Source organism: Zonotrichia leucophrys, chromosome 5 (assembly GCF_028769735.1).
Source record: "Zonotrichia leucophrys gambelii isolate GWCS_2022_RI chromosome 5, RI_Zleu_2.0, whole genome shotgun sequence".
Taxonomy (NCBI): Eukaryota; Metazoa; Chordata; class Aves; order Passeriformes; family Passerellidae; genus Zonotrichia; species Zonotrichia leucophrys.
In genome coordinates this window covers 4,917,448-4,934,928 of record NC_088175.1, presented here as the reverse complement: position 1 = coordinate 4,934,928, position 17,481 = coordinate 4,917,448, and the positions used below count along the sequence as shown (strand labels likewise).

The 17,481-nt window shown below is 38.4% G+C and overlaps 1 protein-coding gene across 8 annotated transcripts in view; it reads left to right on the top strand.

Annotated features, from left to right (window-relative positions):
- KLC1 (kinesin light chain 1) overlaps positions 1 to 17,251 on the top strand; it is a 45,351-nt gene extending 28,100 nt beyond the window's left edge. For 2 of the 8 annotated variants that reach the window (XM_064713985.1, XM_064713986.1), the window contains exons 11-16: positions 73 to 140; positions 1,470 to 1,578; positions 3,533 to 3,694; positions 8,839 to 8,969; positions 13,521 to 13,587; positions 14,929 to 17,251. In XM_064713985.1, coding sequence (XP_064570055.1) covers positions 73 to 140; positions 1,470 to 1,578; positions 3,533 to 3,694; positions 8,839 to 8,969; positions 13,521 to 13,587; positions 14,929 to 14,994 — 603 coding nt within the window. In that variant the 3' untranslated portion in view covers positions 14,995 to 17,251. Of the gene's footprint in view, positions 1 to 72; positions 141 to 1,469; positions 1,579 to 3,532; positions 3,695 to 7,521; positions 8,153 to 8,838; positions 8,970 to 13,520; positions 13,588 to 14,928 lie in introns of those variants that run through there. The other 6 variants (XM_064713990.1, XM_064713991.1, XM_064713987.1 and 3 more) reach the window with 5 other exon arrangements.
- The last annotated feature ends 230 nt before the right edge of the window (positions 17,252 to 17,481 follow it).

Here is a 17,481-nt window from a genome sequence, read left to right as displayed (position 1 = left end):
AAATCTTCTTTGGAGCTTATATTTGTTTAGGTTGCAAATCAGGTATTTTTTTCAACTGTACCTTTGTTCTAGGGAAAGCAAAAAGATGGCACATCTTTTGGAGAGTATGGGGGCTGGTACAAAGCTTGCAAAGTTGATAGGTGAGTAACTTCTTCACAGGACAACTCATTAATGCTCAGTGTCTCAGAATAAAGTATTTTTAAAAATGGAACCAAAGCAACTCCTTGGTTAGGACTATAAAAACGAAAGTATTAAACATTCCAGGCCCAGGACTGGTTTTCAGGAGTACAGCAGCAGTTTTCAAGTCGTGAGGCTGCTCAGATCCAGTGACATGAAGTTGCCCCAGTTGTGTTCTTGGCAGTCCCTCAGGTGGCAGCGTGGGTCACCTTTCCCTCTGCTCCCCTCCCTGCCCTGCAGGGCCTCTGGGCAGGGCCAGAAATGAGCCTGCAAATAACTGCACCTTTAGATACATAGCTGGCACAGAAAACAAAGATAAACTGCCACAACTAAGCATTACTTGAGTTTGTAAATCTTCCAGAATGTAGTTGTGTGAATGACAATGTATGCTTTAAAGTGAAATAAGGGAAACAAGGATTTCAACTTGGATTATAGTTGGTGAAATTTTTTTTTGCTCTAATTTTGTTCCATTACTGCAGCTTTTTTAACATGTAAGTGATGCAGTGTATGAAAAAACCTGCAACCTGTACTGATAGTCAGTGAAAATTTTGTGTTTATTGAGTATTTGAATGATCATGTTTAACAAAAATCAGAGCTCTTGTACTGTTGAAATCTCTTTTTTTTCTCCATCCTGAGTTCTGTGTACAATACATTTTATTGGTTTGTTTTTTGTGTACTTGTTCCTTCTAATGCATGAGAAGATCTTTTCTCTGTTGTTAGTGGAGCAAAACTACACTCAGATATGCTATGATTGAGCTAATTTTGTGCCATTGAAACAAAAGTGTCTTGAATATGAGACTTGTTAATGAAATGGGCAATTTTTTTGCTTTTGTTGTTCAAGCAAATTGGAATGCACAGAAACTGCAAATAGGTGTTAAGTAAAAGCTGATGAAAGCAGCTGTTAATTGCTTTTGTGACTAACACATGCTACATGTGGTCTCTCTAATAGTCTATGCATGAATAAGCATTTATTTTGGAAGCAGCACAATTATTCAGTTGGATACACTCCTCTAGAGCTAAATTTTCACCTTGAGGTGCAGCTGAGGAGCACAAGGTTCTGGCATTGCAGTTTCAGGGATGTTGGCTGGTCACAGAGACACTGATAGGCTCTGAAAGGGGTCAGCAGGTTATTGTGTGTCCATGAGGTACAGTGTAGTGCATTACAAGAGAGAATAAATTATTACAAAATATGGTAAACACTGTATTAATTTAAGCTTTTATTAGTGAATTGAGAAGAGTTTACTGTATGAGTATGTATTTAACACAGAGTTATTTTTCTTTTCTCTCAATAGTCCAACAGTAACAACTACTTTAAAGAACCTTGGGGCACTTTACAGAAGACAGGGCAAGTTTGAAGCTGCTGAAACATTAGAAGAGGCAGCAATGAGATCTCGTAAACAGGCAAGTATGAAAATTCACCTTAATGATGTTTCTGCCTTGTGGTCATGCAGATTTTCAACTTCCTGTGTGCAGAATATAGAAAATTTCAGTGCCTGGTCACCCTCTAATTTCAGACTGAGCTGGTGATAAACTGATACATCTTAACACTTGCAGTTTGCTTAATTGTTAGGGCAGTGGCACCATGTACTGGGGACATGATTCAAACTGGAGGTGAAATTATGTGGAAAATGAAAGGGCAGAAAACATTGTGTTGGCCAGCAGTGCTCAATTAATTGGCTGCTTGTCCTGGGAAACAGACTGTAGCTGGGGGAAAATGGGGAGGTTCTGCTGGAAATCTCCTTTGCCAATCATGCTGTTCTATTTTTAATAAGGAGCTGTCAGGATTAAAAATGTTCAGTTGCTGCATACAACTGACTAACAGAAACCTTTTGTTACTTCTGTAAACGAATGAGATAAATATTACAGTTTCACTGGGGACTTCCTTTTAATGTACTCTCTTTGTGCTCTCAGATCTACTCCTCAAGTAACACTTTCTCCCTTCTCTTGAAAGGTAGAAGAGAGTTTGGGTTTGTTGGGGGTTTACTGGCTTTTTTTTTCTTTCCCTTTTGGATGGTTTGATATAAGTGACACTTATAAGACACCTTTATAAGTCTAAGACTGGACAAGAAAACTTGGGTTGTCAATTAGTGTTAAAATGGAAAGCAAAGTAAGAAAACAGAAGTAAATAAGCATCATAAATGTTCAATTTTAATTTCATTTTTTTAATATGAGAATAAATAAGACTTGTATTTTTTTCTAGAAGCTTGCTGCTGACTCTTTATTTTTGAGGATGTTTCAGAATTTCACTGTGCATCATATACCACCTCTTCCATTAATCCATAATAAATGGCAGTATACACACCCCTAGATTTAGATGTAGGAGACAATGCTGTGTTACAGCAGCATTTAACACTGCCTTTTTATTCTGGGTCATTCAGGTAATGCTCTTCACTTAGGGAGAAACAGTTACATGGGAACAAGAAACTGACATCTCCATGCCACTAAAACAACTTTCATGCTTATTCATGCACCTTTAAGAACTTTGGCATCCTTTTCACTTTCTGTATTGTGGTTGGCTTTATGGATTTGCCACACACATCCCTGCTGCATTTGCTCTACTGTAGAAGATGCAGAATATTTTGTAAAGTGTAAGGCATTCATCTGGGATCTCTTCCTGTCAGCAAATACTGGTTATGATGTGAAGTAGGTTTATTATAAAGAAGACAAAACTGAAAAGAAGTATGATTTGAGTTTTGATATCTTCTAGTTTCTGTGTTAAGGAATTTGGCTTTAGTGCAGGGTTTTCATATAAGGTACTTTAGATATTAAAAGGATTATTTTATAATTGATAGGCATGCTTTAACACAAAGTTAATATGTTGACCATATATTTAGTATGTTTATCACAAGTTTCTATTCTGTGTCGTTTCTTTCTGAAGGAAAATTACATTAATGCCAGATGTTCTATGTCAGTATTTTTAAATAAAACAATGTATTTCTGAGGTACTAGAGATTCAGACACCTCTCCAAAGGCAGGTGAAAACTGCACCATTTGATGGGTGGAAAACTTGAGAATTACATTGATGGGTCATGATCTGTAAGTTGCTCAAATATTTAGCTGGTTGCCAGATTGCTTCAGGTAAGTGACACGAACACCACAAGGCTTAGACAAGTGATAAGAAAGGAAGAAAAGAAGGACAAGTCAGGAATTCTCAAACTGATAGACTGTTCCCTTGATGCTGTGTTGATCCTTGCAATTTAGAAAGGGCAGCTCAGCTGCTCTCTGGGAGCAGAACTGGACTGACGGAATTGTGGGTTGGTTTTACTCCTTGCTCGGCACAGCTGTCGTGTGTAAGTTGTAGCTTAACAGAGCTTGTAACAAGATAAAGCCTCTTCCCATTCTATCAAATTCTCAGGGTCTTGACAATGTTCACAAACAGAGAGTGGCCGAGGTGCTGAACGACCCCGAGAGCACGGAGAAGCGGCGCAGCCGGGAGAGCCTCAACGTGGATGTGGTAAAGTACGAGAGCGGCCCCGACGGCGGCGAGGAAGTGAGTATGAGCGTAGAGTGGAACGGGGTAAGTACAGTACACAGTTGCACACTCTAGCTAGGAGCTCATCCCCTAACAGCTCACCAGCCTGCTGTGCTCTCAGGAGTCTCCTGCTTCATCTACTTCCTAGTTTTTAATTTTGCAGAATCAGTTAAGAAATGAAGAATAACATTTTGTCTGTCATAATGCTAAAAAACTCATCATATTTAAAAGTTTTAAGCCATCCTTTCTGTTGCTGTCCTGAATGGTGATATTTCTGCAAGAATCCCAAGCAGTTGTATCTAAGGCCAAGTTGTGTAATGCTGATTGAGTGTCCTGGTTGTGGTCTGGTGTGCAATTGCTTGTCAGTGGTTTGTTTTTATGGTAGAAATATTCTTGCAATTAACTCACTTTTGCTTTTTTCCTTTTGGTGCCATATTTGCTTGTAATTTAAATGTTTATTAAAAAAAATACTCCCTCAGTTGGAATCACAAAAAACATTTCCTATGGAAATATAGTGAGTGTTAGCAGTTTCAGAGTAAATGAAAATGACCAGTCTAACACTAAAATAATTCTAATCTCCTCCTTACCCAGCTTGCTGGAGGAAGGAGCTCAGCTTTCCAAAGTGCTGTACAGTCCATTTTAAGAGGCACTGCCATCACATAACAATGGGATGGTGACTTCATGGCTTTCTCATATTAAAATTTGTCTGGAGCCAGGGCTTGTTCCTATTTGTTTCCCATATATTGGCTTCACTGTGTTACAGATTGTCATAAAGTAAAAACATAGATATAACATATATATATATATAATGTGATTACATGTGCATTTCTCTAACCATTGTTTTCCTTTCATTAGAAGGACAGTGCAAGCTTTCAGTTATTACCTGGCCTATGTAGTTTGCTTCTGTCACCAGCTTTCCCATGCTTTATCCCATTGCTGGCAATGGGATACATATTGCACTCTTAACTAACTCCCAGCTGCAGTTCTGCTGAAAATACTCTTAGATTATAAAAGTGGTGTTGCTTTTGCTGTGTGGGAGGGGAAGTAGCCTACTTTGCAATATTGAGTGTTCTGAAGCTTCATTTCTCTTACAGTAGAAATCTGTTTCTCCCCATTTTTTTGTAAGCCACATGAGACAAAGCTTAGCATTCCAAAGCAACCTTGAGAAAACATGTAGTGCTTTAGTCTCAAAGGAGAATGTTCTTTCCATCTTTGCTTTTGTCTCTTTATTACTGTTTTCTTGGCATTGGTGCTCTCAGTGCCAAGACAGTCAATCAGCATCTATTGTGAATTAATACTGCATCATTAATAAAGCCAAAGTCAGGTTGAATAACTTTCTTTTTAATTCTCATTTTGCCCATTCAGCATTAGAACTGTGTACTGTACTCCTCCCCTAATTTTCACTATACTTTGCATGACTGTATATTCTAAATGGATTAAACTTTTTTTCTGTTGTGGACATTAATGCATGCAGGGTTTGGATGGAAAGGGCCTCCTGGGAAAAGCAATAGACAGTATTTCTAGGTCAATATTCGAATCAAACTCAGTGATAAAATTTGCTGGTCTGAAAAATTGCATTTTGACATCTGAGAGTAATCAAACTTCATTTTTAGTGTGCTGAAGTGGCATTGCTTCATTCTCATCTTTGTTATTTCTTTTCCCCCCCCTCTTGAGAGAAGGTATTTTGTATTAATGTTCTACGTGAAGTGGGCAACTCTCTCTCCCTCCCCTGCAAGTGTTTCTATCTCAGTGATTTCTTTCCTCTTCTTTATATTGTGTAGTTTTTTTACCCTTGTGTGTTCCCTCCAGACAAAATACTCTGATTCTTAAAGTGATGTAGGATCTTTTATTTGTGTCTGCAGAGCCTGAAGAGTGGCCTTTTCCATTTAAATTCTTTTGAAGTGGTCAGGCTGACTGAGAGAATAGGTGGAGTATGCAAGGGGACAAAACTCCACAAAATTCTGTCAGAAGATGTAAATTAAGATCCTTCCACATCTAATGTAATCCATAATAAGCATTGTAGGCTTTGATGTAATATTTTACACTCTTACGAAAGAACAGAAATCTTTGTTGAAGTAAATCAGCCAGTAATGATTAAAACAGACACATTTCAGTGAGGTGTTATAGTGCATTTTTATATGTCACTTTTAAAGTTCATGCCTTAAGGTGAACAGAAGATACTTGAAAATGCAAGGAAGTACTTCCTCTTAAAAATATAAAGTGGGAAGGCCCAGATTTGGATCTCTTATTATACTTTTATATAAAAAATAACAGTGAGTACCTGTAACTGGCATTTTTTAACTGATCTGACAGCCTGCTGCAGGACAGATGAAAATCTTTGTGCTACTTATTAGAATGTTTGTAGTGTGAGGAATTATCTTTTCATAACTCCAGCCCTATGCTTCAGAGAGACAGGCTTTTGGGCATGTAAGTGCACTTCCAGGTGTGAAGGGAAAACTGTGGATTTCACTGCCACAGACAAGAATTACCCTTGTTCAAATAAGTGCCAGACAGAGAGATGTTGTGGCAGACAAAGTGCAGGAGGTGGTGATGGTAAGCAGCAGTAATAATGGGATTCTCATTCTGAATGACATAAAAATTGGCAATTAAAATTTGCCATAAAAACAGCTTGTGAGTTTGGTTTTTGTTTCCTCTGGAATCAGGAATGTTTGTTTTTTTTATCCTGAGCTCATGTTTTAGAAGTGTTTTGTTAATCAAGTCAGTGTTTAACTTAGGAATTTGATATTTTTATTTTTGAGGTACCCCAAAGCTTGTCTGCTTATTCCTATTTTCTAGTTAGGTTTACTGTATAGAGTTATACTCCATACCTACCAAATTTGTCCTGCCTTTGGATCATTTTCACTACTCTAGTATTGCTGATTGCAAACCACAGGAATAATTAGCCTTTTCACTGATCCAGTACTCCTAACTGGAATTTAGATTCAGTTTATTCATTCCTGCAAAGCTGAAATCTGTCTTTAAGTGTGAACAACATATGCAATTTAGTTTGAAAAATAAATACTCAGTTAGATTTAGATCTTCTGATCACTTGGTAGCAAGGCATTTTGCCATTTGCAAGGATAATTTTAATTACTGTTTATTCCAGTTGCTATAGGCAAAGGCTCTCAAGACAGGTATCATGAACCTATCAGTAATGGTCTCTGTACTTGTACAGAGAATAAAAAGTGTGCAAGTTGAACCACAGTTCATTTTAAAGGTACATTGTTTCAGCTGCCTCTCATTGCATTAGGGACGGTAGAGAAAATTCCACTTGGATTATAAATATAGACACAAACACAGATATGTTCTAAAAATACTTGTGAAAGTGAACTGACCCAGGCCAGCTGGATTCTAGTTCCTTAAGGGAATGATGAGAATTTTGTCTGGAGGTTAGGTGAAGACCTCTTTCTTCTTGCACTTTTGTTTCAAGGAAAATTCCTGACAGAAGTTAAAGCTGAAATGAATGCACTTTGCTCTATTATTTTTCCTTTTTTATTTTGTTTTCCTTTTTTTTGTGAATGTCTGCTGAAAAAAAATCCTTTTTTTTTTTTTGTTTCTGAAATGCAATAGCAAAGCTATTTCTTGTTAAAGGTGTTTTGTATTTTACACAAATTCTAACTTGAATGCACAGCATCAGTCATGCTCATTTGTCAGTCCCATCTCAGTGATGTAGGTGAAACTGCATGAAGATGTAGGTTCTGGTAATTGCAAGGGCCTGCACTTTGTACTTAAGGGCTGTCCGTATAGTTGCTCTGGAAAAAAAAAAGTTTTGAACATGACCTAGAAATACTGTAAACTAACTGCTCAAAATTGAAAACTGTTGAATTTTTCCCAACAGTTTCATTCAGTTTTTCTCTCTCCATTTCTGACAGGCCTAGATGCCTTTTGTGATTCTTATACTGTCTCCTGCATGACGGGCGTGCACCATCTTCAAGCTTTAACTTCTCTCTTCAGTACTGACTGCTGTGTTTTAGCAAACCCCTTAAGATTCTTGTCAGAGCTACACTTCCCTGTAAACTGGCCATTCCTTCAGTGCTGGTGTCGTTTTTGGTTTTCTATTTCTGTACCTGTGTAGCTTTGCCAGATATGTATCTAGTCATACCAAATGTTATTACAACCATTTGCTGTGTAATACATTAGTAAAAAAAAAACCAAACAAGTAACAATGACCTTTATAAGTAGCTGTTCACTATGGAATAAAGGTAGTTAAAAGTATCACACAAGGTATTATTGAAATGGCATGATGGTGATCTTTACAGGAGAAAAACCAAACCCGTACAAGTAAAGCATGTTCTCCAAGTGCTTTAAAATGTATTTAGAGACCTATTATATGGTTAACATCAATATGGAACTCTGGATGTCTTCACTTACAATTATTCTAAAGTAGCATTGCTGTTTAGTCTTTGTGTGAGATTTTGGCAATTATGCTTTTCTCTACTAATCTTGGTGTTCAGTGATTTGTGTATTTGTCTTTCTAACTTCTAATAAACTCACTCCAACTCAGGTGTCTGTCTTTGCTTAGTAGTGCTTTTTTCTTTTTCAACTCTTCTTTCATAATCACATAGGTTTTCTGTGGAGTAGGAAGTGGTCACTTCTAATCTTACTAAACTGTTGGGGTTTTTTAAGAGTAAAACATTTAAAAATAGAATTGTGGTCACTCTGGGTCAGCACAGCAGTGTAAAACATGAATGCAATATATGAAAAATTAATTTCATTGTGGTTTACTCTTTTGGTAAAAATTAAAAACTAAGCACAGGAATTTGACTATAAGTATCTCTGATCAGAAATATTTTTGTTTATGGATTTTAAGGTTAAACATGTTTGCAAGTAATGTAGATATGTAGAAAGATGATGGAATGCTTTTGCTTGGGGCTCCTACTCTGTAACCATGGTGTGCTCATATGAAATGGTGGTGGTGAATTGTTGGACTACTGTGGTGGGGCTTTATTAATGAAGAATTGTGGCTTGGGCATGTGTTCACATTTAGAAATCTGTGTTGCACTTTGGAAGGAACCCTTTTGTTTTGGTAAAGTCGTAGCTGTATGGAATTACATGTTTAGGTAAATGTGTACAGTATAAGCATATATGAATAGCAATGAAAAAGTAATAATTGATCCCTGAGCTGTTTTCAGGGCGGGCTGGGGGAGGGCAGCAGCTCCTGCAGTTTCACATGTGTTCATTTCTTTCAGGATGGCACTGGATCCCTAAAGCGCAGTGGCTCCTTTAGCAAGCTCCGAGCCTCCCTTAGGCGCAGCAGTGAGAAGCTGGTTAGGAAGCTGAAGGGAGGAAATTCCCGGGACAGTGAACCAAAGAACCCAGGGTAATTCCTTATCTGCTCTTGGCTGTGCTCTGTCCCTTGCTCTGTGCCCCACTGCAGCCCAGGGCAGCTCCTAGGGCAGTGTTCCCTTCCCTGCTTAGCTAGCTGCATAGCACACACAGCTATGTCTTAAAGAAAAATAAAATAGGAAATAACTCCTTAAGCTTCCAAACTTCCATTGTAAGTTCTGTAACATCTGAGGATTTATATTTGCTTGTAAGAATTAACTCTATTAATTTTTTTTTTTTGCTGCTTTACCTACTTGAAGATTAGAAAAGCTTCATAGAACTACTGCTAAATGTTAATTACCTGCAAAACTATTCTTTTCACACAGCAGTGGAGAATAATAAATATTACTGGTTTTTACAGTAAAAGCCTGAATACACTAAACCTGCAACTAACATTCTTGATATAGCTTAGTATCTTGATATATTCTTGATATAACTTTATATGTTGCTGTGAGCATAAAGAGAATTACCAACTGAAGCCCCTCTTGGTTTCTGTTTTTGGAAGACTCAGATGTCAGAGAGCAGAGGAGAAGTTGAAAAAACTTGAGCCTAGTTGTGCATCTTACTAACATTTTGGCTCCAATGAAATCTGGTAAAAATCCAGATTTACTGAGTGTAGCTGCTCACTCTTCCCAACTTGCTATATGATGATGGATTTTAATGTAATATTTCTTATAAATCCATAAAATCATTCATCACTTAATGGCTGCTGCAGAGAAGATGAAATGTTCAAATGTACCTGCTGCTTTTCATAGTGGCACTTCTGGGTGTTCCCCTCACCCCCAACACAATTGCAGTCCATTTTACAGGGTTTTTGCCCTTGTTGTGAAAAACTACAACTTATTTAGTTGACAGGAAGCTGACAGTGTGAATTTGTGCTTTAAAACAATCATATTGGAGAACTTGGGGCAGCTTCTAATGGAGCAGCTGAATCTGAGTAATGTAGTAGATGATGATGATGATGGTATTAGTTAAGACAGTGACCTGGAGGCAGGGTCTCACTGTGTTTCTGGATGTGCTCCAGTGAAGTTTTGTCTTATTGCTTTTATGGCTGTAAAACATGAAGTACAGCAGCAGTACATGTAGAATTATCTTCCTTGCATATCTGTTTCAAATTCAGCCTGATCTGAATTTTAGAGTTGTTGCTTAAAATTTCACTGCCAAACACTTGATGTTGAAGGCATTGAATAGAATTGAAGGCCAAAATTCCTTTGCATTTATTGATACATTATTAAGAACTACCTCTGAGATAAGAGGTTGGGAAAAAACTATGGAAAGCACAAGATTAGAAGAATGAAATGTGTAAATGTAAAATGCTTTAGGGAAAACAAAGGCAAGCCAAAATAGAATAAAAGGGAGATTTCTTCTTTTTCTGCAGTATTAGCAGCTTTATACATTGGTTTTCTGTTTCTATTCCATTCTGTCCAGAGTTCATACATCATAGTTCGGGTGTGTTGTTGTATGAATAGATACATTTATCCATAGCTGAATTGGCATTTTCTCCTCAGTTTTGTGAGATGTGGAAAGGCTTTCAGTTTCACAAAAGCCAGGAGGTTTATTCCTTATTCTCTATAGTATTTATAGCTAGCTCTTTCTGCAGGTAAATAACTCCATGTTTTGGGGGCAGAAAATGATGCTCACATAGAAGTGGAGATGTTTGGCTTTGCAGTGCCTGTGGGAGCTCACCTGCCCTGTCACTGTGTGCTCCTGGGTTGTGTTACCTGGGCAGAGCCCTCTCCCCAGGCTGACACGAGTTACACCCTGGGCTCTGCAGCACCAGATGAGATTGCCTCACATGGAGGCATTAATGTGAAACAAAACTGAAAGCAAAGCTGTATCTTCCTTATTTTCCCTTTCTGACAAAATTATCTTGTTTTTAGCTGTCACCATAGTTCTCAAGGAATAAAACTTACAATAAGTGTATTATATTGCCAGGCTTTTCTGTAGATAGGCACTTCCAGTGTATAGAACAATAAATACTATAATTTCTCTTCTTGTAGTAAACAGAGTTTTTAAATCCTGATTTATATTAGCTGGTTTTAATAACAGATGCAGAAACTTCTGGTATTAAACACCAGCTTTGTAGGTCATGAAGCATAGCTTACATATTGGTATTCCAAGAAATCATTTTGATTTCATTTTGTGAAGAAACTTAAATGAATAGAATTATTTTTTTTCTTCCTCTGAGTGTAGCAAAAGGCATATTCAGTTGTTAGCATGCAGACCTTTGGGTTTTAGTGTGTTTGACAGGTGAATATTTCAATACAGACATAGCACACCTATAAATCTTCCTTGCTGTGGAGGCAGCCACTCCAGGCAGAGCACTCCTGTGCCTCCCTCCTCGCCAGGGCATTCCCTGCCTGTGTCTCGAGGAAGGCTTTACTTAGAACTCGATTTACACCTCTTGTTTGTGCTCTGCTTCTCTAAATAGCAATTGACAGTGCTGGTGTGAGCACTGAGTGAGAAATACTTGGATAACAATGACTCCCAGGATGAAGGAAGGACTTAGTGTCCATGTTGTTACTTGATACACAAGGTTGAAGAGAACGAAATGGAAAACTCATCAGGGAAATTGTTTCTTTGCAATCCTACAAATGCCTTTTTTGACAAATAAGTATCTTAAAACTGATCTTTGAAACATGCAATACCTGAAGCAAGGTATCAGTTCTTTAGAGAATTCAGTTCTGTAATAATTTAACTTTGATTATTTAGTGTTCTTTATTTTGTCACTTCAAAAATATTGACCACACAGCAGAACAGTTAAGATCTCTAATCTAAAAGGAAAAAACAAGCTTTCATTATTGCTATTACTTATGCACAAAAAAAATTCCTGCATGTTCTTTGTGGAGTCATGTTTGTAACATGGAAGGAACTATAAGTGCAATTGCTAGACTTAAAGTTCTTAAAAGCGTTGATTTAAACAAACCCAAACAAATAAAAGACCAACCCACAAACAAAGTAGTATCTCAGGTATTAATATTTTTTTTTATTTGGCACTTTAGCAAGAACCTAAAATACCCGTGTGAACTTCTACTGGTGGATTTTCTGTTTCCCTGGAATGTTTTCCATAAACCTTTGTGCTCTTTTGGAGAGTTTTCTGTAACATTTTGTTTGTTTTACAGATTAACTTCCTTTGACTTCCATATATAACCCCTGTTGTAGCTGTTTCCTTGAATAAATGAGAGGTGTACACCATGCATGAGTCCTTGCTTTGTTGTTGCTAACACTCATGTCAGATATTGTAAATTCTGTGCTTCTGGCTTTGGAAACACCCAGATGTAGTGCTGGGAGAACCAGCCAGGCTGTGCTGTGTGGAAGCTGCTGCCTCATGTTTTGGTTCATTGTCCTGCTCAGCTTTTGCTTTACCAGAGCATTTCAAACTTGTGCTTTGACTGTGAGCAGTGTTGCTTCAGTAGGAAGGAAATCTGGTTAATGTCCAATGTGATGTGCATGGAAAAACCTTCCCATGTTACTGGAAGGCATTGGAAAGTTTGCTTTAGCCATTGTCCTGAGCTGCAGGTAGCACTGCAGGGTTGGGGCTCACTGTCTTGTGACCAGTTATCAAATATGTATTCAGAGCTCTCATTTAGTTCTGAAATAGGTAAAGAGCTCGTGAAAAATCAGAGCAAATGCAGAATATTCTGAGGAGTGGACAGGCACTGGTGTAAAGGACATCAGACATCCCATGATAGCAATCTAGGGCTGATCATGAATTTCATGACGCAGACTTAAAAATATTTTTGTTAAGTCTTGTGTATATTTGAGAAATATAGGTAAATTATTTACCTACAAATTAATCCTCGTTTGAAAGAGCAGCAGATACTGCAGTTAATGCAGTGATATTTTGACTGTAGTAGCTCCTGGTTGGTGATGAATTTTTTCCCCTTTTCCATTCCTTTCCATACTGTATTCCAGGGTGCTTGTTAGCACTGCTTGGAGTGTTGTCAAGCCAAAAGCACAACCAAAGTTAACAGCAGCAACCCATCTTATTTCCTTTCACTTTGAAATACTTATAATAAAACATTTTAAAATGCTTTTAAAAAATCTATTCTGAAGACTTAGCTAAATGAGGCAGAAAGTACCAAACTAACTTCTGTTGTAGCTTTTTCAAGGTAAATGCTGCCTACACAACAAAGTCATCTTTCAGATGTTTTTTCCTAAACTGTTTGAATGTTTTGATGCTTTTGTAAGAAGCCACACAAAATTGAAACTGATAATTAATTAATTAATTAAAACTCAGTGTAAGTCACTGTAATCATCTGATATGCTTTAAAAATTGAGATGTTGAGTTAAATCAGTTGCCTGAAATGTTTAAGCTCTGAGGAGCATGTAATTTTGGGGGGGTTTATATGTAACTAGAAGTGAGTGCAAATCTATTAGAAGCTGTGTAGTTGTTACCCCAAAGGCTGTGCCTCAGGTCAGTTGGGAGGCTTTGTTCCCCCTCCCTTCACTGTGCATTGCTCGTTGTTGTACTTGTGTTTTTAGAGCTGTAGTTTTCAGCCATTCTGATCAGTTTATCCTTGCATGTTCACTGTCCTGGTTGCAGCATGAAGCGTGCCAGTTCTCTGAATGTTCTTAACATGGGTGGCAAGGCTACTGAAGATCATTTTCAAGTAAGAAGCCCTACAATACTCTTACAAAAATAAATACTGTTAGTAGGGTTTGGGATGAAAAGAGTGTGATAAATAATAACCCAACAACCTCGCAGTGATTGTAAGATCCTACTTCAGTAAGGTGGTTGAAGGCTGTGCTTAAGGCATCATTCTCTGACACTTTGGTGAATTATGATTAATTTTAAGAAAGGGTTCAAGTCTAGCCAGGAAAGAGCATTGGCTTTTATGATACCAAGCAGTCTCTGGCTTTGGACTTCTATTACAGTGGATATAAAACTTATGGAATATTACATTCTTGTAAAAGCAACTTAAAAATGCAAGAACTGTTAAAGCCCAATATTTTCAATATTTTTTAATTCAGCCCATTTATTGCAAAGAGCCCTGTCAGTGTAATTGCTGTATGTAACCAGGTGCCCTTAAACACTTCAGTTGTTTCTGAGGTGGCACAGGAGCAGTCTCAAAAGTTTGTCTGATCTGTGTTGTGCTTCTGCTAATATAAAAACTTATTTTGCTTAACTGTTCATGGTGTGCCCAAGTGCTACTCCTCATTGCCTGTTTTTACCTAACAAATCACTGTTTAAATTGTCAAATGAGTGAGCAATGTTCTTCTAAACACTGCTGTGTGTTTTACTAACACAGTAACTGCTACTAATTTTAGGAGGATAAAATTGCTTCTCTACTAACAAAACTGTAGGTGAGGATCTTCATCACCATCTCCTAAAGCAGCAGCAGGGAGGCCCCAGCTGTGGCTCTTGTTGTGCTCCCCAGTGGTGGAAAGGTGGTGGAGCTGTGTGGTCCTGATGAATGTGCTGCAGAGTTCTCTGTGGTTGAAGTGTGAGCAAAACTTTGCTCAGGGTGAGGTTCAGCCAAAACCAGTCCAGGGTAAAGCACAATTCTCTGCAGCAGCAGTGCCAAGGGTGTCAGAGAGCTGTGTCCCAGGTGCCCCTGACTGGATGGATCCCCAGTGTGTTAAATTGGTGTCACTTCCAGAGGAGGGGATTTTCGTTGGTTGTACAACCCAGTAGTAAAAATCAGTTCTTTCTTCTTGTGAACTTTTGTGGTCCCTCCACTATCCATACCCATGGCAATTCCCATAAATGGGCTCTTGCATTTCTGAGGCTTAGGCTGGATTGTAAGGGTGTTTATGCTTTATAGTATTGTTAGTTAAAAATTGGGGAAAAAAATGTTTATTGGACTCTGGAAAGCATCCCCCTATCCAGCATGAATGGTTCTCAGTAGTTCCCTATGTTTGTTCCCATTTGTTAAAACTGGTACTTTGTTTGCTTGAACTATCTGGACATCTGCTTAATTTCTTTGTTTGTTTTTTTCCCCTTCACGCAGGAACGAAATAATTGTCTGACAGACTCGCGAGCTCTGAGTGTCAGTCATTCTGATCTGGCACACTGAGAGCTGGACAGAAGCTAGCTAATATTCCTTGTGAATAAAGAAGCACTGAGACCTTCAAAGCTTTGGTTCCTCATCCTTGTCCATAGGAACACCTAGTTTGTAGATGTTGTTGGTTTTTTTCCAATGGACTGCTGTTTTTACTTTTGAAATAGGGACAATTTTAAACACAGCATTAGTGAGTGTTTTCTTCTAAGGGAAAACTATAGATAGGTATTGCTCATTGCACTGCCCCTGTTCATGCTACTTAACATAAATTTCTTTAATAGATCTGACTATTACAGCAGCCAAAAAAAAAATAGTAAGAAAACAAACACATTCAATGTGTACCAAAATGCAGTGGTGTTGGAAAATAGAAAGAAACTGTGTGGCAGTAAATCCATGCAGTGCTGGAATGAGAAATGGATAAATTTATGTGCATTACTGTAGAAATTCCAGTTCAGCATTCTGTAGAGGTGGGGTTTGCCCTTGCACTGCTGATTCTTGTAATGGTAGAAGCCTTGGCTAGCAAACAGCACTTAGACATGACTGACTTAACCACTAGACTGAGCTATTAAACCTTACAGAAGTGATGGCTGGGGGTGAGTTACACTTAGATAGAATAAACAGCAACACCTGTGACCATAACTTCTGATGTTGCAAGTCTTAGGGCACAATAGTCAATGGATATAGGATGGTTTGTGTACATCAGGAGAAATGGAAAAAACCTTTGCTTTGTGTGATTGAAGAATACTCAAGTTTTGGACTGCAACTGTCCCAGAGCAGCTGCTGCTGCTTTCAGGGGAGCACCGAGCCTCAGGTTGACTTTCTCGCTTGTCCACTGGAATTCACAATCCCATTCTGTGTTTGCTGAAAGTGCCCAACATTTCCTTATGCTGATCCCAAATCCTGCCTTTTCCCACACCAGCTGGTGACAGCAGAAGCAGGCACTGCACGCCAGGATGTCACACTGGAGTGGCTGCTCTGCAAGGACCACTCCCTGCTGAGGCCCTCGTGGAAGCACTCAGAGGCTGTGAGTGACCTGGGTGACCACATATCCGTGTTACAGGTTAATATATCTGTGCTGTCTGTATACAGGACTGCTGCTGGAACAAAGTATGTATGTATGTTTCAAGGATTTTATAGACCTTAGGATTTCCTTTTGCTTTTCTGTAAAGCTTGTAATTTTGTTCATCTTCTGTAAAAATTCCTATTTGTGTGGAGTTGGATAAGAAAGTAAAAAAAAACAAGCAGTGTGTGTAAAAATGTATTTGTGGTCATAGTTGTGAGTTGGAAAATGTCGAACAAAATTAACTTTGGGAAAAGCTGGAAAATTCATTCAAAGTCAGCACCAACTGAAGAATACAAGAACATAGGAAAGTTTTAGTATTTGAACAGGCTGTGAAAAGTAATTAGAATTAGTACTTAGTAGGAGTTTCTGACTGGGCTTGCGCCTGGTTCTAAGTTGGTTACAGTAAGTGATGCAGGAGCTGTCTGTGTAATGCACTTCCCAATGTTTACCAGGAGGTACCGACTGAGCATCTCTGCAGAGGCAGCTGTGCGTGGTGCTCCTGCTTTAGAGACAGTGTAGGAATGCTGAGACAATGCTGCTAATCGTTTTGTAGAAGTTTGAGCACATAGTGCAATTCCTTAATGAACTCGAGCAGGAACAGGTTGTTGCTCGTTTATCTTAACAATAGATACTCATATAATGTTGACTCTTGAGTTTTAATCTTTTTATTAAGAGCTTTTTATATTAAAAAATATGTAATATATATACTTCTTTTTCCCCCCCTAAAGTAAAACGTGCTCTGTGCCCCTGCTGGCTGACTGGGCTGGCTTTGCTCAAAGAGCTGGCTCAGGCTGCCAGGCCAGGGGGGCCCTTGTGCAGCCCCCACCCCTCTGGAGTCTCCAAAAAAACCCCACAGAACTATTCAGACACAAAATGTTTTGGTAGTAAGGAATTACTTAAACTGAAGGATGTGATTCCCACATTCAGCTTTGAAACAGAATTCTTTGCAACTTCTCAAGCCCCCAGCCCTGTGTAAATAAGCAATAAGTTATGTAACCATGCCAAATGACAATGTACAGTGAGTTTGAAAGTGCTAGACTGTGGTTTGTAGAGGGTGATGGTGAGGGAAATTTCCTGGTCAAGATCTTGCTGGTGGTGGCATTACTAATACTGTGCTTCTAAATGTTCTAATCCTTTATGTAGTATTTCAAAGTGTGATGGAAGGTTAAGTTGTTGAGCTAATGCATATTAAACAACTTTTATATTTAAGAGGTTCATTTTTTTTTCTGAGAAGAAACAAATTTCAAGAGTTCTTTAATCCATAATCCCTGAGAATAGTAGCCAAGTCCTTACTGTTAGGAGCCAGTGAGCTGTTAGCAGTTTGAGAACTTTAAAAAAACACAAAGCAAATCAAAGTCAACATTCCCTGTGTTTGAAGCATGGATGAGTTACTGTCAGGACATGGTTTATGTATATTTATATTTCAGACAGGCTTCTCA